Here is a 27664-nt window from a genome sequence, read left to right on the forward strand (position 1 = left end):
GAACCCTCAGGGTCACAGAAAGACCGGGGGTGCCTGAGTGTGGCAGAGCTCCCAGGTATCGGAGCGGGGAAGCCGGCTGCAGAGACGGAGCCGAGGCGTGGGCTGTCAGCTCCGGGTTGCCATAAACCGTGATCTGTGGCCCAGTCTGGCCACTGCTCCTCCAGCAGGGACCCAACAAGCAGCAGATCCAGGGAGACTCCCCTTCCTCCCCCAGGAGGAACGGCGCGGGAGCGCACCGCAGGGATCTGCTGGGTTTGGAGACTCCACACAGGGTCGGGAGCCAGAGATAGAAACTCTGGGTCACAGGCCGGGTGAGCACGGAGTGCGGCCAGAGACCAGGGAGACGGGAGTGACTGCTTTTCTCTGGGGGTGCACTGAGGAGCGGGGCCCCGAGTTCTCAGCTCCTCCGGCTGGAGATTGGGAGGCCACCATTTTCACTCTCATCCTCCAAAACTGTACAGAGAGCTTGCAGGGAACAAAAGCTCCCGAGAGCAAACCCGAGCAGCTTGCTTGGCCCGGACCGACAAGGGCAGGGCAATTCCGCCTCCGGCAAAGACATTTGGGAACCACGGCAACAGGCCCCTACCCCAGAAGATCAGCAGGAACAGCCAGCCAAGACCAAGTTTACCTATCAAGAACGGGAGAACTCCAGCGCTAGGGGAATACTGCACATAGAATTCATGGCTTTTTTACCATGATTCATTAGTTTTTTACAGTTAATTTTTTAACTGTTTTTTTTTAATTTTTCTTTTTCCCTTTTTCAACCGACATCTTCTCAAACCCTTTTTTTAAAAAAAAAATTTTTTATTTTTCTTTTTTAGAGTCATATTTTATCCCTTCATAGTAGTTACCCTTATTTTTGGCATGTATATATAAGTTGTTCTCTCTTTAAAATTTTGAGATACAGTTGCTTCTAACAGATCAAAATATACCCTAAATCACTGGTTTGTATGGCTTTGTTCTAGTCTCCTGCCTGATCACATTCTCTCCCTTTTTTTTTTTAATCTTCTTTCTTTTTTCAAACAACTTATCAATTCCTTTTATAAAATCTTTTATAATTTTCATCTTTACAGTCATCTTCCATCCCTTCATTGTATCAACCCTTACTTTGTACATGTATAAGTCTTTCTTCCTTTAAAATTTTAGGAGGCACTTTCTTCTAACAGACCAAAATACGCCCAAAATCCAGTGTGTGGCACTGATCTATGCACTAGCCTGATCATATTTGATCATATTCGTTTTTTTTTTTGTATTGTTCTGTTTTTGTTCGTTTTTATCTTCTTTTTCTTTTTTTTTTCTCCTCTTTCTTTCTTTCCCTTTCTTTTCCCCTGGTTTCAGGTCTTTTCTGATTTGTATATTTGCTGGGGACGTTGTTAACCTGTTAGCATTTTGTTCTCTCATTCATCTATTCTCCTCTGGACAAAATGACAAGACGAAAAAAATCACCTCAGCAAAAAGAACAAGAGGTAGTACCTTCTGCCAGGGACCTACGCAATACGGATATTAGTACGATGTTGGACCTAGAGTTCAGAATCATGACTTTAAAGATACCAGCTGGGCTTGAAAAAAGCGTGGAAGTTATTAGAGAAACCCTTTCTGGAGAAATAAAAGAACTAAAATCTAACCAAGTCGAAATCAAAAAAGCTATTAATGAGGTGCAATAAAAAATAGGGGCACTAACTGCTAGGATAAATGAGGCAGAAGAGAGAATCAGCGATATAGAAGACCAAATGATGGAAAATAAAGAGGCTGAGAAAGAGAGAGAAACAACTACAGGATCACGAGGGCAGAATTCGAGAGATAAGCGACACGATAAGACGAAACAACATTAGAATAATTGGGATCCCAGAAGAAGAAGAAAGAGAGAGAGGGGCAGAAGGCATATTGGAGCAAATTATAGCAGAGAACTTCCCTAATGTGGGGAAGGAAATAGGCATCAAAATCCAAGAGGTACAGAAAACCCCTCTCAAAATCAATAAAAATAGATCAACACCCCGACATCTAATAGTAAAACTTACGAGTCTCAGAGACAAAGAGAAAATCCTGAAAGCAGCTCGGGAGAAGAGAGATGTAACCTACAATGGTAGAAACATTAGATTGGCAACAGACCTATCCACAGAGAACTGGCAGGCCAGAAAGGACTGGCATGATATCTTCAAAGCACTAAACGAGAAAAATATGCAGCCAAGAATACTATATCCAGCTAGGCTGTCATTGAAAATAGAAGGAGAGATAAAAATCTTCCAGGACAAACAAAAACTAAAGGAATTTGCAAACACGAAACCAGCCCTCCAAGAAATACTGAAAGGGGTCCTCTAAGCAAAGAGAGCCTAAAAGCAGCATAGATTAGAAAGGAACACAGACAATATACAGTAACAGTCACCTTACAGGCAATACAATGGCACTAAATTCATATCTTTCAATAGTTACTCTGAATGTAAATGGGCTAAATGCCCCAATCAAAAGACACAGGCTATCAGAATGGATTAAAAAACAAGACCCATCAATATGCTCTCTGCAAGAGACTCATTTTAGACCCAAAGACACCCCCACATTGAAAGTGAGGGGGTGGAAAACCATTTACCATGCTAGTGGACACCAAAAGAAAACTGGGGTGGCAATCCTTATATCAGACAAATTAGATTTTAAAATAAAGACTGTAATAAGAGATGAAGAAGGCCACTATATCCTACTTAAAGGGTCTATCCAACAAGAAGATCTAACAATTGTCAATATCTATGCCCCTAACATGGGAGCAGCCAATTTTATAAGGAAATTAATAACAAAATCAAAGAAACACATTGACAACAATACAATAATAGTGGGGGACTTTAACACCCCCCTGACTGAAATGGACAGATCATCTAAGCAAAAGATCAACAAGGAAATAAAGACTTTAAATGAAACACTGGACCAAATGGACTTCACAGACATATTCAGAACATTCCATCCCAAAGCAACGGAATACACATTCTTCTCTAGTGCCCATGGAACATTCTCCAGAATTGATCACATCCTAGGTCACAAATCAGGTCTCAACCAGTACCAAAAGTTTGGGATTATTCCCTGCATATTTTCAGACCACAATGCTTTGAAACTAGAACTCAATCACAAGAGGAAAGTCGGAAAGAACCCAAAAACATGGAGGCTAAAGAGCATCCTACTAAAGAAGGAATGGGTCAACCAGGAAATTAAAGAAGAATTAAAAAAATTCATGGAAACCAATGAAAATGAAAACACAAATGTTCAAAATCTTTGGGATACAGCAAAGGCAGTCCTGAGAGGAAAGTATATAGCAGTACAAGCCTTTCTCAAGAAACAAGAAAGGTCTCAAATACACAACCTAAACCTACACCTAAAGGAGCTAGAGAAAAAACAGCAAATAAAGCCTAAACCCAGCAGGAGAAGAGAAATCATAAAGATCAGAACAGAAATCAATGAACTAGAAACCAAAAGAACAGGAGAACAGATCAACGAAACTAGGAGCTGGTTCTTTGAAAGAATTAACAAGATTGATAAACCCCTGGCCAGACTTATCAAAAAGAAAAGAGAAATGACCCAAATCAACAAAATCATGAATTAAAGAGGAGAGATCACAATCAACACCAAAGAAATACAAACAATTATAAGAACATATTATGAGCAACTCTATGCCAGCAAATTAGATAACCTGGAAGAAATGGATGCATTCCTAAAAATGTATCAACTACCAAAATTGAACCAGGAAGAAATAGAAAACCTGAACAGACCTATAACCACTAAGGAAATTGAAGCAGTCATCAAAAATCTCCCAAGAAACAAAAGCCCAGGGCCAGATGGCTTCCCAGGGGAATTCTACCAAACATTTCAAGAAGAATTAATACCTATTCTCCTGAAACTGTTCCAAAAAATAGAAATGGAAGGAAAACTTCCAAACTCATTTTATGAGGCCACCATTACCTTGATCCCAAAACCAGACAAAGACCCCATCACAAAGGAGAATTACAGACCAATATCCTTGATGAACATGGATGCAAAAATTCTCACCAAAATACTAGCCAATAGGATCCAACAGTACATTAAAAGGATTATTCACCATGACCAAGTGGGATTTATCCCTGGGCTGCAAGGTTGGTTCAACATCCGCAAATCAATCAACGTGATACAATACATTAACAAAAGAAAGAACAAGAATCATATGATCCTCTCAATAGATGCAGAAAAAGCATTTGACAAAGTACAGCATCCTTTCTTGATCAAAACTCTTCAGAGTATAGGGATAGAGGGTACATACCTCAATATCATAAAAGCCATCTATGAAAACCCTACAGCGAATTATCATTCTCAATGGGGAAAAGCTGAGAGCTTTCCCCCTAAGGTCAGGAACGCGGCAGGGATGTCCACTATCACCACTGCTATTCAACATAGTATTAGAAGTCCTAGCCACAGCAATCAGACAACAAAAAGAAATCAAAGGCATCCAAATCGGCAAAGAAGTCAAACTCTCACTCTTTGCAGATGATATGATACTGTATGTGGAAAACCCAAAAGACGCCACCCCAAAACTGCTAGAACTCATACAGGAATTCAGTAAAGTAGCAGGATATAAAATCAGTGCACAGAAATCAGTGGCATTCCTATACACCAACAACAAGACAGAAGAGAGACAAATTAAGGAGTCGATCCCACTTACAATTGCACCCAAAACCATAAGATACCTAGGAATAAATTTAACCAAGGAGGCAAAGGATCTGTACTCAGAAAACTATAAAATACTCATGAAAGAAATTGAAGAAGACACAAAGAAATGGAAAAACGTTCCATGCTCATGGATTGGAAGAACAAACATTGTGAAGATGTCAATGCTACCTAGAGCAATCTACACATTCAATGCAATCCCCATCAAAATACCATCCACTTTTTCAAACAAATGGAACAAATAATCCTAAAATTTGTATGGAACCAGAAGAGACCCCGAATAGCCAGAGGAATACTGAAAAAGAAAAGCAAAGCCGGTGGCATCACAATTCCGGACTTCCAGCTCTATTACAAAGCTGTCATCATCAAGACAGTATGGTACTGGCACAAAAACAGACACATAGATCAATGGAACAGAATAGAGAGCCCAGAAATGGACCCTCAACTCTATGGTCAACTCATCTTTGACAAAGCAGGAAAGAATGTCCAATGGCAAAAAGACAGTCTCAACAAATGGTGTTGGGAAAATTGGACAGCCACATGCAGAAGAATGAAACTGGACCATTTCCTTACACCACACACAAAAATAGACTCCAGATGGTTGAAAGACCTAAACGTGAGACAGGAGTCTATCAAAATCCTAAAGGAGAACACAGGGAGCAACTTCTTCGACCTCAGCCGCAGCAACTTCTTCCTAGAAACATCGCCAAAGGCAAGGGAAGCAAGGGCAAAAATGAACTACTGGGATTTCATCAAGATAAAAAGCTTTTGCACAGCAAAAGAAACAGTCCACAAAACCAAAAGACAACTGACAGAATGGGAGAAAATATTTGCAAATGACATATCAGATAAAGGGCTAGTATCCAAAATCTATAAAGAACCTATCAAACTCAACACCCAAAGAACAAATAATCCAATCAAGAAATGGGCAGAAGACATGAACAGACATTTTTCCAAAGAAGACATCCAAATGGTCAACAGACACATGAAAAAGTGCTCAACATCGCTGGGCATCAGGGAAATCCAAATCAAAACCTCGATGAGATACCACCTCACACCAGTCAGAATGGCTAGAATTAACAAGTCAGGAAACGACAGATGTTGGCGGGGATGCGGAGAAAGGGGAACCCTCCTACACTGTTGGTGGGAATGCAAGCTGGTGCAGTCCCTCTGGAAAACAGTATGGAGGTTCCTCAAACAGTTGAAAATAGAGCTACCCTACGATCCAGCAACTGCACTACTGGGTATTTACCCAAAAGATACAAATGTAGGGATCCGAAGGGGTATGTGCACCCCAATGTTTATAGGAGCAATGCCCACAATAGCCAAACTGTGGAAAGAGCCAAGATGTCCATCGACAGATGAATGGATAAAGAAGATGTGGTATATATACACAATGGAATATCATGCAGCCATCAAAAGGAATGAGATCTTGCCATTTGCAACGACGTGGATGGAACTGGAGGGTGTTATGCTGAGTGAAATAAGTCAATCTGAGAAAGACACGTATCATATGACCTCACTGATATGAGGAATTCTTAATCTCAGGAAACAAACTGAGGGTTGCTGGAGTGGTGGGGGGTGGGAGGGAGGGGGTGGCTGGGTGATAGACATTGGGGAGGGTATGTGCTATGGTGAGCGCTGTGAATTGTGCAAGACTGTTGAATCACAGATCTGTACCTCTGAAACAAATAATGCAATATATGTTAAGAAAAAAAAAAGAAGAAGATAGCAGGAGGGGAAGAATGAAGGGGAGTAAGTCGGAGGGGGAGACGAATCATGAGAGACGATGGACTCTGAAAAACAAACTGAGGGTTCTAGAGGGGAGGAGGGTGGGGGGATGGGTTAGCCTGGTGATGGGTATTAAAGAGGGCACATTCTGCGTGGAGCACTGGGTGTTATGCACAAACAATGAATCATGGAACACTACATCAAAAGCTAATGATGTATGGTGATTACCATAACAATAAAAAATTATTTTAAAAAAGTGAGATACAGAATTGTGTATAATATGTGGTCTCAACCATACATACATGGTTAAAACAATAATATATACATGGATCTGTGTGTCTTTATGCATGTGGACTGATATGTTCCCACATTAAAAAAATTCAGAAAGACTAAGATGTTAATGATGGTAGGACTTTTCCTCCTTATATGAAACATGCCCCAACACACACACACACACGCACACATACACACACAAATGAATGTAAACAGTAAGACAGCAGCGACTTCTTTTATTCACCAAAATATGCTTCTGACCTAAAACAGATTCTGGCACATAGAGGTTCTAAATAAATATCTTCTGAATAAAGAAGTGAACATAGACTACCTTCATTATCAGAGGGGGAAAAAGGGGCTTTTACATTTATTTTTAAAAACCTCCTGCTTAAAGACCGACCTCAGAGCAAAGCTCACAATCCACTATTTCTAGCTGAATAGCCAGACCTTTGTAGTAGCTCTGGAATCTGGGATTGTGATACCTCCAGCTCTGTTCTTTTTCAAAACTGCCTTGGCTATTTGGGGTCTTTTGTGGTTCCATACAAATTTTAGGATTATTTATTCTAGTTCTATGTAAAATGCTATTGGTATTTTGATAGGGAATACACTAAATCTGTAGATTACTTTGAAATACATGTATATATATTTTTTCAATCTTTCCTTCTAGTTTTCAAGTTTGTTCCATTCTGTTATTTATGCCATACCGTGTGTTCTTTATTTCAACTCTTTTTCATATCTCATATTTTTCCTTGGCTCTTTCCTGCGCTTTCTGGTTCCTATTTCATATTGCTATACTTCTTCTGCTAGCAGTCTATCTTAGAAGTCCTGGTTAGTCAGTTCTAATATTTCTACTGCTGACAGAATTTTGTAATTGATTGTGTTGTCTTTCTTTTGAAGTGGTTATACTTTTCAAATATCTTGTTATTTTGGTCTGTAAGCTCGTTTTCCACTGGGAGTATCAGCTGCTCTGTCAGGCCCTGGGATGGAGGAAAACCACACGCCAATGCATGCTGGTCCCAGTAAACTGTGGGTAGGAAGCCCCAGACGGCAGAGGAACTACAGTTCGTCACTCTTCTCGCACTAAACAGTCCTGCAGGCCAAGGGAGCACCCTTTGCTCCCCGAGAAGCGTTAGAGGGAGATGCTCATAAGCCGTACCGCACAGCTCAAGGGGGCAGAGGAGTGGACGGGGAGGAACCACCCTGGCTACAGAGTTCCACTCATTTTCCTCAGCACCTCAACAAGGACAAGACTTCTATGCCCAAACCTCCATTTTAGAAAAAAAGTACAGGAGAATGTTTTCTAACTTGGAGGTATAGAAGCGGGACAAAATGTAAAAGTCACAAAGAAAAAGATTTGATGAGAGCATTTAAGGTTTCCAATGAAACCTTACATACACCCTATCTCTTGGAAGATGTTAACTTTCTCATTCAGAATCGATACGGGTCCCAGTAGGAATGAGTTTCGACTTCCTAATCCTTTTCCTCACATGATGGTTACCAAGGTCGGTTCTCTACCAAACACAGGGTGTGGCAGGGCAGCTCCCTGACCAAGGCACCTGCCAACGTTCTCAAAATGACTTCCTCAGAGCGCCCCTTTCACATCTTTCTCCAAACCTATGTAAGAAATGAGTATTTTTCTCTTCTAGAAATAATGACTCCTGCACACCAGTGTGAATACTCAATGACTTGCCAAAATGTGCAGTGCTTCTGCGTCGACCACAGACAACTCTGCTCGAAGATAGGATCTTGGCAAACCACCGGCAATGCCTATGCCACGTTACTGAATTTCCATCTTTTATTATCAAGCACACCTTGGGGCGCCTGGGTGGCTCAGATGGTTAAGCGTCTGCCTTCGGCTCAGGTCATGATCCCAGGGTCCTGGGATCAAGCCCCACATCGGGCTCCCTGCTCAGCGGGGAGCCTGCTTCTCCCTCTCCCTCTGCCTCTCTCCCTGCTTGTGCTCTCTCTCTGTATCTCTGTGTCTCAAATGAATAAATAAAATCTTAAAAAAAAAAAAAGCACACCTTGAATGCATAATTGCTTTGGCTGTTTCCAAGACAAGTGACTTCCAAAGTAAGTGAGCTGTGCCGAACTCAGTCTTCCTGTTTCTAAGGGGAGGAAGAGCCACAGATGTTCAACATTCAAGCCTTTGTTCCTATGCCTCTATAGAGGTCCTGAGATGGAGTTTATTTTAGTGGTAGGGCACAAAGCAAATCCATAGATGGAAGGAAACAGAGCAGTTCAGGAAAAGCCAACATACCTTCAGCATGTAGTAGAAGGGGACCCATGACAGGAAAAGGTCAGAGAAGAATTCGGCAATGCTGAACACACCATACACTACCCAGTAGGTCAGCCACTGGGTATCATCTTCTTTGTTGGGACTCTCTATGGCTTTAATTCTGAAAGGCAATAAAAAGCACATAGATCATGTAGGGAGACCGCCATGAAACACTTTCAAACAGTAGACTTTGACAGACTGCCCTTCAACCCCAAGGAGGAAACTCAGGAAAATGCATGCACCACGTCACTGAGATAAGAATACACCATAAGGATACAAAGCACTGTGGAAATAAGACAAGCCATTGGTTACCAATCTTCTGGTCACCAGAGAAGCCAGCACTAACTTGCCCCTGGACTTCCACCCTGCCTGTGCCTCAACCCAGGCACCAGGAGATACCACCAATGACTGGGAACCCCCAAGTGGCATCCTGACACCAGTGATACATCAAGAATTCTCTCATGGTGGGGCGCCTGGCTGGCTCGGTTGGTGGAGTGTGCAACTCTTGATCTTGGGGTTGTGAGTCTGAGCCCCATGTTGGGTGTAGAGATTACTTAAAAGTAAAATCTTAAAAAAAAAATTCTCTTATGGTAACTTAGTTCTATGTGCTTTTAATAACGGAGGTATATTATGGGTAAATAGAAACTTCTGTAAAGGAACTTCGGGAACACAGTTCAGATACTGCCTGAAGTCTATAACATACTTCTTAACAAACAAGTGAAAGTAAACACCGTGGTGTCCATTTGGTTCTGACTGTCATTATGTGATCCTTGGGCTGTGGTCTCTCCTCCCCTCACCTTAATAATGTGACTTTCTCAGTATCAACTACTGCTTAAACAAATTTCATTCTGCAAATGAATGGAAATAAATTTAAAATCATCTTTTACTTCTGAATCACAGAAATCTCTTCTAGGCCTGGGACTCTCTTCATTCTAAACCTGAATTCCATAATTTTTTTATCCTATCCTGACATATGTATGGATACTTATCATAACTGATTTGAACTAAAATAGTAAACCAGAAGTATGAATCCTGTTAGCCTATGAGATGGGTTGACTATTGAAAATACTTGGTAAAATGGGTTCCCAAAAGAGACCGTTAGGGCTGCTGAATCATGCTGAGTCATTCACTAAGAAAGCCTCTGAACTGGTGAGAAGCAGCTGTGGGTATTATGTTTGTGTGCATGACTGTTTCAAGGAAACAACTAAAGGGGGAAAGCTACAGCTGACTGAGATGAGCACTGATGGCGTGAGGGAGCGACAGGGAGAAGTGATGAAGCGAACGCTACTCTGAAAGTAAAGAGTAGGCAAAAGTGCTTCAGTTTACACAAAAAAGTCACAAAATGAATTTAAGAGAGCTGCCTGTAAAATAATGGCTTGTAACATGTGGCCTATGTCTGTCTGTGTTTTAGCTTTTCCTCAGATAGAAGCTGGCAAATGGAGGACCAAAGGAAAAGCGTAGGCAAGCACATGAGCCCAAGAACTAACAATGGTATCTCCTTTATAGGTAAAAGGTCACTTTCCTCCCAATTTCTATTTAAGTGGATCTTTTAAGTTATCATTTTGATAAAGATTTGTTTTTGTTTTTTTTTTAAGATTTTATTTATTTGACAGAGAGAGACACAGTGAGAGAGGGAACACAAGCAGGGGGAGTGGGAGAGGGAGAAGCAGGCTTCCCGCTGAGCAGGGAGCCCGATGCGGGGCTCGATCCCAGGACCCTGGGATCATGACCTGAGCCGAAGGCAGACGCTTAACGACTGAGCCACCAAGGCGCCCCAAGATTTGTTTCTTATACATCACTCCTGAGCAGAGGGGATGCAGAGTTATAATTCACTTCCGGTCTCGGTTTGAGGAACAAAAACAATTCAACACTAAGTAAACAAACATGATCCACTCAACAAACATGCCCACACATAAACACAAACTGAAATAAACATTCCATGGAAACATTCTGGTATTTTCGATTCCATTCTGTGTCATTATTTTTAAGAGGTTAGTCAAGATCCACAGATTCAAAACCAGAAAAGCCACCCAAACAGCTCAAGTTCAGTGCTTCAAGGAATTAAAAAAAATGGTTAGTCCTCTAACTTATGAACACTATGGATTCAAAAGCTTCTGTGTTAATACACTTGGAACACTATGTAGTAACACTGAAAAGTAGGGAAAAAAGAGCTCAAAACTGAACACACAGGTTGACCATGACTTTGTAGAGAACCAAGGCACATCAAAGAAGACAGGACCACAAAGTCTTATTAAGCTAAAGAGATTTTTTTTAAATATTTATTTATTTATTTGAGACAGAGAGAAGGAGAAAGAGCACGCATGAGTGGGAGGGGCAGAGGGAGAGTTTGGAGAAGCAGGCTCCCCGCTGAGCAGGGAGTCCTATCTATCGATCTATCAGTGGATTGGGGCTTGACCCCAGGACCATGAGATCATGACCTGAGCCGAAGGCAGATGATTAACTGACTGAGCCACCCAGGTACCCTTAAGCTGAAGAGATTTTTAATAGAATTTCTCATATGACTGAAGCATTTAATTATTGTTTTAATTTAAAATAGCCAAGGTTCATTTCTAAAAATGTCAACATGTCATAACATCATCAATTAGTTACAACAAGTGGAACCTGAGACTCAAAAAGATGAAGTGCCCCAGTCTAGTTATGGGGAGAGAAGAGCTTAAAATTGCCATTTCCTGGTGGCACCTGGGTGGCTCAGTTGGTTAAGTGTCTGCCTGAGGCTCAGGTCATGATCCCAGGGCCCGGGGATCGAGCCCCGCATCAGGCTCCCTGCTCAGCGGGGAATCTGCTTCTCTCTCCCTCTGCTGCTCTGTTAGTGCTGCCTCTCTCTCAAATAAATAAATAAAGTCTTTTAAAAAAACAACAACACAACTGCCATTTCCTGAATGCTATTTACTTATATACTTCCTTGTCCAAGTGAGTGGCCACAGGTGATTACTCAGCAATACACTCTCCTGCCTCATACATATACTAAATCACATTTCTTTTCTTTTCCTTTTTTTTAAAATTTTATTTATTTATTTGAGATACAGAGAGAATGAGAGAGAGAGTATGAGAGTGGGGAGGGTCAGAGGGAAAAGCAGACTAAATCACATTTCAACTCAGTATATCAGAATGAGGATGTAGCAACTTCTCAGGCAACATGGGGACTCAAGAAATCTTAAGCAGTGCTCCACGCCTTTAGGTCATTTCCATTTTGGTCAACACGGCACAGCTAAAGACTGGGAGAGGTAGGAACCTAATAATTTTTTCCTCCACATCATTTATAGACAAGACTGTCTTTTCCCCACTTCATATTCTTGCCTCCTTTGTTGTAGATGAATTGACCACATAAGCTGAGTTTATTTCTGGGCTCTCTGTTCTGTTCCACTGATCCATGGGTCTGTTTTTGCGCCAGCGCCGTACTGTTTGACTACAGCTTTGTAACAGACCTTGAAATCTGAGATTGCCATACCTGCAGCTTTGTTCTTTCTCGAGACTGCTTTTGCTAATTCAGGCTCTTTTGTGATTCCATACAAATGTTAGGATTATTTGTTCTAGTCCTGTGAAAAGTGCTATTGGTATTTTGATAGTGATTATACTGAATCTGTAGATTGCTTTGAGCAGATGGACATTTTAACAATATTAATTCTTCCAATCCATGAGTGTGGTATATCTTTCCATTTGTGTCCTCTTCAATTTCATGAATCATCAGTGCCTCACAGTTTTCAGAGTACAAGTTTTTCACATCCTTGGTTAAATTTTACCTAATAATTATTTAACTTCATAATAGCCCTGTGAAATAGGTATTGTTATTTTCATTTTTGAGGGCAAGACTGAGGCTCAGGGAAGAAAAATAACATGTGCAAGGCTTGTAGCTACAAGTAGCAGAGATTGGGGGTGCCTGGCTGGCTCAGTGGGAGAGCAAGCAACTCTTGATCTCAGGGTCATGAGTTCAAGCCCCATGCTGGGTGGAGAGCTTAAGAAAGAAAAAATGAGGGAAAGGAAGAAGAAAGAAAAAAGAAAAGAACAAATAGCAGAGATTGGATTTACACCCAAAATTAACTCTGACAAAGCCTGTGCTTATTTCACACTATTCCAGCCTGTTTTCCTAGTTAGAACAACTCACCACCAGGCTGTATAACACTTAGCAAAATGTCTGGTACCAAGTAGGCATTTAATAAATATTTATTGCATTAATATAAATGCAAAAAGAGTTCGTGGTCTTCCTTTTGGAAGGGACCACAGTGACCTAGTCTTATGCTGAAGAAAACCAAGGCTCAGAAAGGGTACAGTGGGTCAAAGAAGACAAATAGGAGGAAACGTCAGTCTCGAGGTCCAGATCCTTGGAGAACCCTTCCACCCTCCATCCTGCTTACTTGGGCGGAAGGCAGGCAGAGGTAGGAAGGGCAGGGAGGGCAATCAGAAGTGAACAGGACAGTGTACCAAGTTGGTGCCCTAAGTCCACTGTTTCTCAAACTTAGATGATGATCCACCTCCACCTAGAGAACTAATTAAACATATACATGCCTGGATCCTTTTCATACCTAATGTTCAGGCTCTGGCATGTAGGGCACAGGTATAAACTTGAAGAAAGTTGGGGAGGTGATCCTAAGGCTGAGCCAAGTTTCAGAACCTCCAGCTCACAGTTCGGTCTCAGCACCACCTCCCCGTCCTTTCTAGGAAAGAAAATCCAAGTGATGGACTTGGAACCAATCGGCTGTAGCCAAAGGGTAGTCTACCCCTTTCCAGCAATGAATGGCAGGCCAAGAGAGAAGAAAAGTTAGACAGGGAAGGCAAATTGAATAATGTCTCTGCTACAATTAGGATGAGTCACTCTAAGAAGATCTAGTATGTTCACCTGACCATTCTCAAATGCGTAAAGGAATCCAAAATAAAAACATCTCCTAACCAAAACTCTTTGCTAAAATTTCAAGAACCAATCTAAAAGGCCTGTATTTGTTTGGCTAGAACACTAACCTCCCCCAGGGCCTTTCAATCCCTAGCTAAACCCTGGAGGAGCTCTGGAAATATCCCAAAAGCAGCTGGCCACTATTCCAAGCACTCCCCCTCCCCCTACAGGCGTGGGCCGCTGTCTCATACATTTTCTCTCTATTTTCCCTCGCCCACAGTGGGGTATGTTAGCTGCACTACAGACACTGAAGCTGGTTTCAGAACTACTCCGGGGGGGGGGGGGGGCACAGTCACAAAAGTCGGACAGCATGGTCTTAGATTGCTCTCTGCAGACTCTTAACTGCTATATTCTCACGACTGATCCAATGCCTGGCCACCTGGGCTCAGTGCTGGGGACTCTTTGTTCTCTCTCTCCTCAGCCACCTACCATGTTCCAGGGGCAGGGCCTGGCCTACTTGGGGCAGGTGGCAAAAAGGAAATGAGGCCTGGTTGAGCAGCAGAGACACAGCCAGGCTGCTGAAGATGGCCGGCAATACCACCTATGGGAGTAGCTCGCAGTTCTAGAAATTCACAGAGCAGAATTAGAAATTGTCAAATGTCGAGTTGGAAGCTGTCTTACAAACTCTTCCTATTCTATATTTTATAGACCAAAATATGAAGTTCAAAGAGGAAAGATTGGTATTAAAATGAATTTCAACTAAAAATAAAATATTATAGAAGCATGCATCTACACATTAAGGGCAGCAATGAACTATGTAAATACATGTTGGTGTATCCACACAATGAAATATTCTGAAGCCTTTAAAAAGGATATTAACAGAGAAAGATGTCCAAGGTATCAGGTTGAATGTAAAAAGGAGATTACCAACTTTGTGTTTTAAAAAAAAGAGAGGCAGATATATATTTGTATGTGTTTACAGACCAAGAATGGTGTCCAGAAATATATATTTCAAATTGGGTAAAGTTAATCCTGGGCACTGGAATTGAAGAATTTCATTTTAGGTCTTTGTAATGAGCCTGCACTATTTTTTATAACAAGAGGAAGGAAAAAGATTTCCGTGTGGGGAAAAAAAAATGAACACCAGACTTTCTACAACTACTTCCTCCTATGAGACTAGCTCTCTCTCTCTAGGGCTTTGTTAAACACTGAAGTGAACATCAGGCACACTCATTTAATTTCTCTCTTGAGGAAACAGCTCATGGTTTTCTTACAAACAAACTTCTCTAACAATGATAGCACATACACTATTGTGTTTTAGAGCATTAAAAGGCCTTCAATACACACATAAACACAGAAAGAGAAAAGAGAGTCCAATAGGCCATCACATGGAATGGACTCATTCTAATTTTCTATTTAAACAAAGCAAACTATCAAAAAATTCGTAATTACTGTGGAATAGCTAGACTTTCCCCTTCCTTCCTTCCCAATGCTCATCTGACTTTGCATCATTTCATCACCCTTGGCATGTACCTTGTAATCTGCTTCTACCACTTACCTGGCACATGACCTTGAGCAAGTTACTCTGGGCCTCAGTGTCCTCATTTGTCAAGCAGGAATGATAAACCTTATCATGTTGTTGTGAAGATCAAATTAATACATGTAAAGCACAGAATCAATGACCTGAACCGAGGAAGCTCTTGTTAAATATTACCTTAATAGATAAATACTTATAACGTGATAATTTATTATTATTACAGGGAGGCAAAAGACTAAAAGGAAAAGCAAGTGATAAGAACACTCCAGTCCTTCTGGCTAAGCAGAGCTGGGAGAGGGTTAACAGCATTGTTAATAAGGCTAAAAGGAGGTAAGAGAATTACCCATGGATTTTAATTATGCCCCACTCTCCAAATCCCAAATGCTACAGGGAGTAAAGAGTTGAAATCCCAAAATCCCATTTGCAGGTCAATGGGAACAAACATGGACACTGCTGAGAACATTTTTCAGGCCCATGGTGTGAAGGTGGACAAATTCTCTACCTTAGTATTGGGCTGGTATTGATACGCACAGAACCCACTGGCCAGACCACTGGGCTCCAGTGGCAGGTACTGGCTGCCTCCACCCTTTGTGGCCCATCTAGTTGTTTATACCTTTACTGCTATTTTCTAAGAGCAAGGGCAGGAAGGAAGGGTGGCCAAAGGATAGCATTAAGCACGTGGAAAGAAAACAAAGTTTGCGCAGAGATAATCTTGGGCTTCTAGTATTCTCTCCCTCCCAAACTGAGTCATTCCTCAGAGAACCTAAGGTCTTCCCTGCCCCATGTGGTAATCCACCACAGCAAATCAGCGACAGATGCATTCAGATGCAAGCATATACAGAGCACTGACATGGCATCTGACATTGTAAGTAAGCCCTGGGGCCAAAATAGTGATTCTCAAGGACCAAAAGTCAACATCAAAAATAGTTCCACTCCTAACTAAGGAGCACATGTGTGCTTGGGGAAGGGCCCTATGAAGGAGGGTTGTGAAGGCAGAGTTGTGGGAAACTGGAAATCTTAATAGAAACAAACAAAGTGAAAAATGGGATATAATATTTGCAAATTGTTAAAATTATACCCAGTGCTTAGGAACATATATACCACTGTACCATAAGAGAAGAAAACCATTAGCTATACCACCACATCTTTATGACCTGGAAGAACAAAATTTTCTTGTCCTCTAATGCTCTTGGAATAATAATGTCTTAAGCTGCTGATACAGATGTAAGAAAAAATAAGACAGGGAACCAAAAAAAGTGGAAAAAATTAATGAAAGAAAATACTAAGGAGGTTTTCCCTTAATCATTTAAAAGCTCAATAACCTAGAGTTAATCATAACTATGACTAAGTTCGTTTTCTCCTTTGTAGGTCAATAAAAGTAACCACCCTAATTAAGCACTTACTGATTGCTAGACTCTGTGCTAAGTGGCTGACAGATACTATCCACCCCTTTTACTTATAAGAAAATTGAGTTTTATGAAAGTTAAGCAATTTGCGCAAGGGTTAACAGAGCTAGGAATTATCAGATCCATATACATATGCTTCTGATCACTCACACCAAAGAAATTCTGGTACCTACCACCTGTACTGTTCATGGTTTGTGTATAACTTGGTCGCTACAATTCAAATTAGCCAAATAACATAAAATTAAGTAATACATTTCTTCAAAGCCCTGGCTTTACTACTAAAATCGGTCGTATCCACCCATATCATTTTAATTTTAATGAGTCAATTATATTACCAGATAGTGAATCCAAAAAAGCAGTTAATAAAAAAAACCCTATAAACAATAAACAAATAGCTATGAGATATGCTGTTGGTAAAGAACAGAAAGAAATCTGCCTGGGATCAATTTGCTTTGTTTTATTTTGAATGTGGTAAATCATATTTAATAGCAAATATTCCAGATTTCAAGACAGATTATTTGAAGCTTGAATATGAAGAATACAGACCATAATGTCTATAATCCTTTTTTTGATATAGCAGACACATAGCATGACCATCCACAGCACCCACTATGCACAGAACTACTTCCACTGTATTTATCAGAGAGTGTGATATAGGAATTCCTGAGAGCTCAGAATGGTTTTCCTATTCTTTATTACCTATACTTTATTAAACCTTTATTGGTTTAGGAGAATGCTACTGTGAATCTTATTTGACTCATATAGTCCATTAAATTAGAAGGACAAAGAATGACATATTTTAAGACATAAATACTAGTTTGTTTCCATGCTGATAAAGAAAAGATTTTTCTTCTTCATGGAAAAAAGGAAGGTAAGAAGCTATGGGGATGCAAAGTTCCACTTGTTTTTCACGGCAGAGCAGTTGCGCTCTCAAAGCAAGAAAGAGGATCCTGCACATACAATAAAAGCAATTTCCTTATCTACCATTTATATCATGCCCAACCCTCCTCTCCTATTCAAAAAAAGAAAGAAAAGAAAAGAAAAAGATATGAGATAGCTAGCTAAATATGCCTCCTAAATAGGTAGAAAGTATCTTCTAAGGTGACTATACAAGAACAGTAAAAAAAAAAAAAATGCTCCTTTACTCTTTAATATGGTGTTCTCCTATATAAAATGAACAACTTAGTGAAACACATAAATAAGGGATGCCTGGGTGGCTCAGTTGTTAAGCGTCTGCCTTCGGCTCAGGTCATGATCCCAGGGTCCTGGGATCGAGTCCCACATCAGGCTCCTTGCTCAGTGAGGAGCCTGCTTCTCCCTCTCCCTCTACTGCTCCCCCTGCTTGTGCTCTCTCTCTCTCTAACAAATAAATAAATAAAAAAATTAAAAAATAAAGAAATACATAAATAAGCTAAACTCACAGGCAAATACATTTTAAGATGAGTCTATAAAACATCTCTAACGGAGACTGAATATTAAAACAAAAGTCATCATTCAGTAGTCAAACATTTTGAATTTTAATTAAAATGATCTTTTTTTAACCAACTGTCCACCATTTTGTTTTTTAATGCAAAATGAAAAATTCAGTGACAAATATAAAACATGAGGAATGTTGAAGTGTGCAGGCCAGAGAATTCAGGCGTCCCTACACCTACGCCTGGCTTTGCCCCCAACAAACCCATGACCCTGGTCCAGTAACTTGTTTGTGGCCAAGTTTCCAAATCTGTAAAAGACAGCTCTCACCCCAGCAGCTTGATCTCTAGCACCTAAACTAGATAACTTTTTAAGAGGCTCCACACCCAGTGTGGAGCCCAACATGGGGCCTGAACCCACGATCCCAAGATTAAGACCTGAGCTGAGATCAAGAGTCACATGCTTAACCAACTGAGCCACCCAGGTGCCCCTAACATTTTATAACTCAAAACTGAATGCCTTAAACTATTTAATAGTTAAAAAAAAAATGTATGCCTAAAGCAATAAAACAGCAGATGCGAATCCTACTGGAACAACCTTTGTTGATAAAATTGATGGTTCTGTAAATGTAATATCATAAAGTTTAACTTAAGCTCAAGTACCCTCACAGCCTGGACAAGAACAAGCTAAACACGTTTCCCAGACAAAAGAAAGCCACATCAAGACAGGCAGATAGCAGCCTCGAGTTACCTCTGACATGTAAGTGATCCTTTCACCAGATCACCTGGTCTAACTATCAGAAGCTGCAGGATATATATAGTGGCTGTGACTGAGAGGGCCTGATAAGCTCTACTCCCAGGAACCAGAAGAGTGTGCAAGTGACAGACTAAAATCAGAAGAGGTTTCTACAGCCCCCACTTCTACTTTAATTGCTACAAAAAGCCATTTCATGAACAATTTTTGAAACTGTTTCTCAGTTTCTCTATTAACTTATTGGTAATGTTGTCAACAGCCACAAATTACCCCATATGTATTTCTAGTTGTTGGAAATACCATAAGAGATGAGGAATACTCATTTAAAGTCAGTCCTGAAAAAGAGAAGTCCCAGATGGGGTGGATGAAGGCAAAAGGACAGATAAACTACATCTCCAGGGCCCTCATGAACAGGGAAAAAAAAAATCATTAAAATCCATACGGAACATTCTAGAACAGAGTATTAGGAATGGGCTCTCTCCCCACAACTGCTTTAGAGCCCAGAAAGTAGATCATGAATAAGTCGTTTAAATCATTCATCTTACTTGCTCCTTAAGACTTTCTTTTCTCTATGGCACAGGCAAGGTGGGGAAAGAAACTAACCAAAATGCTGGCTGTGATTACCTACAAAAATAGTGACATGCTGTTATAAGGACATCTTAACCCTTTTTCTAGTTTTCTCCACAATTCCATCTTAAAATAGTTCAGCAGTATTAGTAATGCTAAGTGAAAACACAACTGATAAAAAGCCAACAAAAGTAAAATGGTTAAATGTCTAAGATTTCAGGATGTTCAAGGCAAAATTTACAGGATGCCAGTTCCTGATCCAAGTGCAGAGTTGGCCAGAACATTGCATGCGCTGCATCCAGCGAAGTCAGTGTGGGCTGCACTGCCCCGCTCCTGAGCACCCCAGCACAGGGCTCCCGGCTGCCGAGGGAAAAGCTAGTGTAATAGGAACATACTCAGCTTAGTAGAAAATAGATCTACTCCCAAATTCTCATCAATAAAAAAGGACCAAAAAACCCCATAATTACACGTTTTGGAAACACACATGCACACACACACACACACACACACACACACACACACGAAAACAAACATGCCCCTTACGAATGAGTCTGAGAACCACAAATATACATCCTCCAGCACCATCAGGGAAGCCTGACTTTGCTTCAGGTGACTTGCTTTTCTGAAACAAAGTGGTACCCAAATGCCAGTCACACCAGGGCCACTTTCTCAAAGTCTCCTCTGGGTCCCAAACCTCCGGTTAGGAGTCTGCCACTGCAGATCTTATATGAAGAGATTTCAGTCCTTTGTAACCTATGCTCTCGCACTTTGTCTGCTACGAATCATTAACTAAGAAAATGCTGGAGCTTTTATGTGGGGTTAATTGTTCTTGTAGTTATTTTGACAGTGTCTCTTTCGAATTTTCCCCCTCACTGTCCCCTTTCTGATCTGACCTCACAGGGGTCATCCCCAAACATCTTCTCCTTGAGATTCTTTGCCTCCTGATACAGAACTAAAGGCAAGGCCACATTCCCTCAGGAAATCCAATTCCGGGTGCCTTCCTCAGATGGGCTTGCCCTGGGAAAACAGAGCAAGTCTCCGCAAACAGCTCGTTATGCTACTGCTCTTGTAAATCAATGCTCCGTAACAAGCAGAAGAACCTGTTAGTAATACATTCTAACTCATATTGGCAAAACACTGCGAATGCCTATGTGTGTGCAGATGTAGGATTTGGGAGAGCAGTACCCTACTTGAGAGGAAAAATACACTGCAAGAAAACAATGTATGGACAGTGTCAAATCGAGAAAAGAAAGAGTTCACATCAACAGTTCACTTTTCATCTCTGCCTGGGTATGGCGTGTATCTGAGACAGCCCAGGAGCCACACGGAAAAAAACACAGACTTTGGAACCAGAGTCCCTGGGTTGTTTGGTTGGCTTATTTATTTTAATTTTTTATTTATTTGAGAGCGAGCGAGAGAGATCACAGACGGAGGAGAAGAGGGAGGGGAAGTGGGAGAGGAAGAAGCAGACTCCCCGCTGAGCAGAGAGCCCGACATGGGGCTCGACGTGGGGCTCGACGTGGGGCTCAGTCCCAGGACCCTGGGATCAGGACCTGCACTGAACGCAGATGCTTAACCGACTGAACCACCCAGGTGTCCCTATTTATTTATTTTAAAAGTAAGCTCTATGCCCAATCTGGGGCTTGAACTCACAACCCCCAAGATTAAGAGTCTGATGCTCTACTAACTGAGGCAGGCAGGCTCCCTGGGTTTAAATACATTTTACCATCTTCTAGTTGTGAGAACCTGATCAAGTTATTTCTTACTGTTTCCTCATCTGTAAAATCGAACAATCATAGTACTCACATTGGCGGGGTGCCATGAGGATTACATGAGCTATATTTGTAAAGCAAGTACTTAACTGGGTATATAAGTGTCTATTAAATGAAGTGCTGCGCAGGTATTCAGCTGTGCAAACTGCTAAAAGCAATAACCTTCTCTGTCCCGGTGGCACAGCTTAAAATGGGCTGGTGAGGACACAGAAGATAAAATGACACATCACTGAAGGGGGCATGAGACTGCAAAAGTGCTGCCAAACATTAGACTGAATGTAGTCACCAAAATGCTGGACTCCTATTTAATCTTTTAGAGCTTGGTACTAAAAACGCCTAACTGTGCTTTCACATTCCTGTTTAGTAATTGAGGTTCCAGACCACGTCTGGCTTCTGGGTGACCTTGGGAAACATAGTCTACCTCTCTCTCTGTGCCTGGATCATTTGAAAACTAAAGGAATTAGATTACATGCTTGATCCCTACGGCCCAACTCTGGTAGTCCCAAGAAGGTGGTAGCCTGATCTTTGTGAAAAATATGAAATAAAAAGAGAAATTAATAGACATTTTTGTAGACTTTTTTTAAAAAAAGTCACTGAGTAGGATAAAAAGCAAACTCTCCTCCTTACCTTTCTCTGCAGGGCAAAAATAAAAATAGAAAATAAAGTCATTAGACTTGCTTTCCTACTTCCATTTGACCAAAGAAGCAGGGACAAGACTGGCACCCACTCGAGAACCCTGGTGGGGGCTGCCTGAGGTCTCTGGGAACGGACTCTGCATATGAGGGCACACAGGGCACGCGCTCCAGGGGCATCTCTCGGAAAGCCTCTTATTTGTGCAATGCCCCTGGAAGTAGGGCTGCACAAGGAAAAAAAAAAAAGGCCCCATGTTAACAGGATTCCAAAGATATGAACTGTCCAGAATAGGCCAATCCATAGAGACAGAAAGTAGTAAGTGGTTTCTGGAGACTGGGGCATAGGACAAAGAGGGAGTGACTGCTAATGGATCCAGTTTCTTTTGGGGGGTGATGGAAATGTGTTGGAATTAGATAGTGGTGATGGATGTACAACTTTATGAATATACCAAACACTGAACTGTACACTTTACAAAGGCTGCAGGTGAATTATACCTCAGCAAAAAAATGCGGCGGCATGGGGGCAGATCTACTTTAACAACAGAGGCTCACACAATGCAGTGGCCTGCCCTCTCTTCCCAGGAACAGAGCAAAGAAGTCAAGAGATGACAGCAATTCTGTCAACAGCTCTTGACAATGAGAAAGCTGGAGTTAGATTTCAGACTGCCTATACAGGGTGGCCAAAAAGTCTGGAAACGTAGAGGTAGAAGATTAAAGGCCCTGCTCCCAAAGGGAAATGATGTACCAGAAAATAAGAGTAACCAGTAGGAAGGGGGGGGCCTCCTCAGGCCCTAACTGCCCCTCCACGAGCACTGGCCAGGCCTCCAGCCATCTGGGTTCTAACACGCCACAACCTGACCCGAAGCCAGGTATGCCGGGGTCCCACACACAGTTTTCCCGGGGGCTGAATCATAAGACAAGCAAGGAAGCCATGGGAGTTTCTCCAAATTTGCCTTCTGTGCCCTGCGGCCTCTAAGCCCCGTGCTGACCATTACGTGGTGTGGGCCTCCCCGCGACGGAGGGAGAGGAGAGGAACCAGCAGGAGCCAGAGCGGACAGTGAGAAAGGCCGAGACTGGCAACAGCTGGGCAGGGTGGCCACTTCCTTCCAGCGGTCATGGCAGCCACCATGACCTTAAAATGTAAATTGTATCATGTCACCCCCTATTTAAAACCCATCCAAGACAATCAGAAAAGCTGCAAACTCCCTTCAACCACCTGGCATAAATGCACACTGATCCCCTGGCGGTGGGCCCTGCGTCATGGCACCTGCACCTCCCGCGGTCTCCCTCACCTCCATCCAGGCGCAGAGCTTCCAGCGCAGCGGCTCCAGGCACCCGTGGCTCCTCCGCCCGGCTCTGCTCTTGGCTGGCCTGGCACCTTCTCATTCCCCAAGTCTTAACTCAAACAGTACCTCAGATAAATACGCAGAGGGCGTCCTTCCTGTTATTCCTTACCCCAGATCCTTGTCCATTTTCTTCACAGGGCTCACTAACCACACTCCAGGCACTACGGTACTATTTAATGTGGTTTACCTCAGGAGACGGTTCATTGAAGAGAATGGGGAGCGTGTCCACCTTAGTCCACAGTGCAGCTGAAGTGCTGCCACCGTGCCTGCAGTGCGGCTGGATTTGATTCTTGCTAAATAGATGAACTCATATTTTTTAGGTGAGCTCTGGCTGGGAGGCACAGGGAGAATTGGAAGAGGCAAGAGAACAAGTAAAGGGAAGCGGATCACAGATCACATTTTAAGTAACACGGAATCTGGTGCCACCAATAACACCATTTTCAACGATTTTCTGCCAGCCACACAATGACACTGGTTAAGCAATGAACAAACTTGATTAGACGAATGTTTAACACGGATGCCTCAGTGAGGTTACTCACTGGGGGTCTGTATGCTTTATATCGTGCACACAATCCCAAGTCATCTTGACAAAGCAGAGGTCAGGTAGGGTCCCAGGGTCAGCAGACCATGTTTCCCTCCCTTTCAGCCCATCAAGTGTAACAAGCACTGGTTACTGCTGCCACTCTACATTGGGGGTTCAAAACATGGGCGGACGTTAGAATCCTTTACAGATTGTAAAAGATCAAGGAGCCTTAAACCTCTGAGCCCAGGCTGCACCCCAGACCAATTACCCCAGAATCTCTGGAGGTAGGGCCCATGCATTAGGATTTTTGAAAGTTTCTTCCAATAACTCTGATGGGCACCCAAGGCTGAGAACCATTGTTTTAGGGAAAAGTCCAAATACCCACAAAGAGCAACCTTCACTTAATTCCCTTATGGTCATGGAATGTTATCTTTAGTTTAAAGGTGAAAGAGTTGGGTCTACCAAAAGGAAGCATCCTATGAATAAATACCACTCTAGAGATGACTCATTATTTCCTGAATTTTTGCTGAAATCATTAAATTCCCTTTATTAGATTTTTAGCACTTTTCCGGCTCCTAGTATAGTGTACTACAAATGTCACTTTGCCTCAAAATATTCAAATAGAAAAGAAAGTATATATACTTGGTGAACAGAATAATTCTAAAACATGTAAAACCCAAGTGCCTGACCCACTTAGAAATATGAACATCTCTATCATTTCACAGAATTCTGAGCAATAGACAGGAGCATTTAGCTTCTTGGAAGTAAAAAGAGCCAATACTATTCAGTTGACTATGCAGGGAATGAAAGAATGACTACAAACACATGATTTAAAACACACACACACACACACACACACACACACACACACCAAAAAAACTGAAATTGACTTGCTTTAAAATAGGACTAAAGAAGAGATTCCTGCTAGAATTAATCCACTTCAGGTCAAGAAGAAACATACTAGAGTTCTGTCTGCAGTCACATTTGCTTCTGCCCACACCTGGATCTATGTAGATCCCAGAAACAGACTTTTACTTAAGGAAAGCCCACACCAGTGACCTCATCACACCAACAGAGAAGGTTATGTTTTGCATGGGATTATGTGCCAAACGGTACTGATGTGGGAAAGGGTTTTATGCTGTTCAATATTTCCAAAAATCCATATTCCTTTCTGGTTCAAAATAATTCAGGCAGCTAGGCAGTTCCTAAAGTGCCACCCAGGATTTGTTCAAAATGGGATCAATAACCTCTAAAGCACAAACTGGAATAACGCTTCCAACTTTTTTTTTCCCCAAACTCTTATTAAAGGAACTCTTGCAAGTAGACTACACAGTCAGAAGTAAAGGAATGTACTTTTACGTTATTTTGTCTGATAGCACAGACACTTCACGCAAGTCCTTTTCAATCAGTGTTGCCTACAAACTCTTCATATATACCATATTATCAGTCGATTACATTTTATGGAAAACTGCTATTCTTGTACCTTTTTCAGTGATCTGAAAGCCAAACAGTTTTCCTAGTCTGCCCTTCTTGGGTATACACATGAAACCTGGATGGTACTTTAGCAGGTAATGCGGGAAGAAGGTAAATGTTTTTCTCAACATGAAGACAGGAGCTCCAAATTCATAAGCAAGTAGTATCCTAACGTAGCCAGACTTTGTGGAGTGCTTCTAAGCGTCTGCACCAGACGAATACAGTAACTATGTATGTAACTTCAATTTAATTGTTCAAATCAAAACTAACTTCTAAAACATGTTTCCTACTTTCTAGTCAGATACTAAATTCTAGCTTGTCCTGTAATAGACACAAGATGTAATAAATGTGTTATCTATGTGTTAGCCTCCCAGCCGAAAAGTTTTTCTTCCTTTATCTCTATGGGTGAGAAAAGTTGCAGAGACCAATTCAATGAAAATAAACCCCACCAACTTTCTTGGGTAGAGCTACAGACTAAAACAATTCATTTGTGGCAAAGAATTCTGATTTGAATGAATGAAAACACGAAATTGTAGAATATAAATAATTACTGTAGAGTAAAAACCTCAGATAGTAATAAATTCAGACCCTAATCTGATAAGATTCATTTTTAAGTTTAATTATACAAGTGAGTCATTTATATAACCAGGGAGCTATATTAGGGATGCATCTTATAAGGTTGTTTTTTGGGGGGACCTGGGTAGCTCAGTCAGTTAAGCGTCTGTCTTGGGCTAAGGTCATGATCTCCGGGTCCTGGGATGGAGCCCCACGCCCTTTGGGCTCCCTGTGGGGAGCCTGCTTCTCCCTCTCCTCCCCACTCATGCTCTCTGTTGCCATCTCTGTCTTTCTCTCTCAAATAAATAAATAAAATCTTTTTAAAAAAAGGGTTGTTTTTGTTTTTATACTAGGGTCAATGTTTTCCATTTGACTGTAGTAAGTGGCTAGTCTTTTCAAAATCAGGAAGGCAAAATTCTCCACAGTGTCTGAATTAACAGTAATTCTGAATTAGGGAAGTCTCATTTGATGGGGTTTTACTAAGTATAAAGTGAAATACACATTAAAATAATTATGAAGGAGAAGGGATCAGCTCTCTGCACCCAGCTGAGATCTCCCCAGCAGTAAAGGCAGGACGACTTTGTTGTAGCACTTTCCATCGGTGCATGCATTACAAGGTACCCGCCCCGCCAGCATAATCCGATGAAATAAGCATTTGGGCGAGTCATCAAGAGATCAGGCATCAAGTTAGGGCTCTAAAATGTGTAACCTTAGGCACTTTCTACCCTCTGGTGCACTGACCGCTCTCCCAGGAAAATGGGGATGCGTACTAACTAGGGCAGCCCTGGATGGGGGATGGGGAAGGGAGGGTTGCTGGGGGGGAGCCACTTACGAGACGTAGGCTGGGTAGCCAAATCCTATCAAGTTGCAGAGGAGCGAGGCTCCATAACCGAACACCAGGTACAAAGCCAACAGCCCGATGACACCTGGAGACACGAGGAGAGAAGTGGGTCCGGTGGCACAAGACGCGCGACTCCGGACAGCCCCCGCCCTACCGCAAGGCTTGGCCTAGTGAGGGCGATCGAGAAAAACAAACCGCTGTAAGGCTGGGCCCAGGCCTTTACGCGGCTTTGCGGTCTGTCTGGGGATACCCGGGAGCCCCTACCTTCACGCCCTTCCTCACGCCCTCCCTCCCGCAAGGGTCCCCCGCCGTGCAGCTCACCCGCCTAGAGAACCCCGCTCCACAGAGGATCTGGAGAGGCCCCGACTCCCCCGCCCGCGGCCCCTCCCTTCTGGGGGGACACCCTTCTCCGTGCTGAGCTCCACCGACAGGCTGGTAGGACCGTGGCCGCGCGCACTCCCGCAGGAGGCCCCCGCCACTCGGCGCCAAGCCTGCGCACGGCCACTGGGACTCGGGGACAGACACGTCAGCGCCGGCCCTCCCCGCGCCCCGGACACCGGCCAGCGCCCCCCCCCACCCCCGAGCCCAGGCGCCCGGGCGGGGTCTCCGGCCCCTGGCCTGCCGGGACAGCCAGATCTGTGCCGAGGATGCCGCTCGCCCCCATCTGTCACCGACACTATCTCCTCCGAATCCCCTTCCCGCTCGCTTCCCCAGCAGCTGCTCCCGGGGCCCGGCCACGGGCGGCGACCGCGCACCCACCGAGCGCGATGTATCTCCGGTTCACGCCGGTCCTGCCCTCGAGCTTGGCCAAAAGGTCGGTCATGCAGTTCTTCTCCTGCAGAAACCGGTCGAACCTCTGTCTCATGGCCGCAGACATGGCGAGGACCTTCGCGCCGCCGCCCGGGGTGCTCCTACTGCCGGGTGGCCGCAGAGCCGAGTGACTGGGGCGGGGGCAGGAGGCGGGAAGCGGGCGGGGCGGGAGGCGGGCGGGACCCGCGCTTGTTGACGCGTCCCCCTCCCCGTGCGGCCCCCCTCCCCGCC

General features: G+C 42.8%; 1 protein-coding gene across 1 annotated transcript in view; it reads right to left on the reverse strand.

Annotated features, from left to right (window-relative positions):
* The window catches only part of REEP5 (receptor accessory protein 5), a 42722-nt gene extending 15151 nt beyond the window's left edge, over positions 1-27571 (reverse strand). Inside the window, exons 1-3 of the mRNA XM_028102693.2 lie at positions 27383-27571; positions 26615-26708; positions 8942-9080 (exon numbers count right to left, since the gene is read on the reverse strand). Coding sequence (XP_027958494.1) covers positions 8942-9080; positions 26615-26708; positions 27383-27500 — 351 coding nt within the window. The 5' untranslated portion in view covers positions 27501-27571. The remainder of the gene's footprint in view (positions 1-8941; positions 9081-26614; positions 26709-27382) is intronic.
* Between the last annotated feature and the right edge of the window lie 93 nt (positions 27572-27664).

This window comes from Eumetopias jubatus, unplaced genomic scaffold (assembly GCF_037043125.1).
Source record: "Eumetopias jubatus isolate StellerSeaLion01/CBP00866 unplaced genomic scaffold, mEumJub1_p1.0 scaffold_5, whole genome shotgun sequence".
NCBI lineage: Eukaryota > Metazoa > Chordata > Mammalia > Carnivora > Otariidae > Eumetopias > Eumetopias jubatus.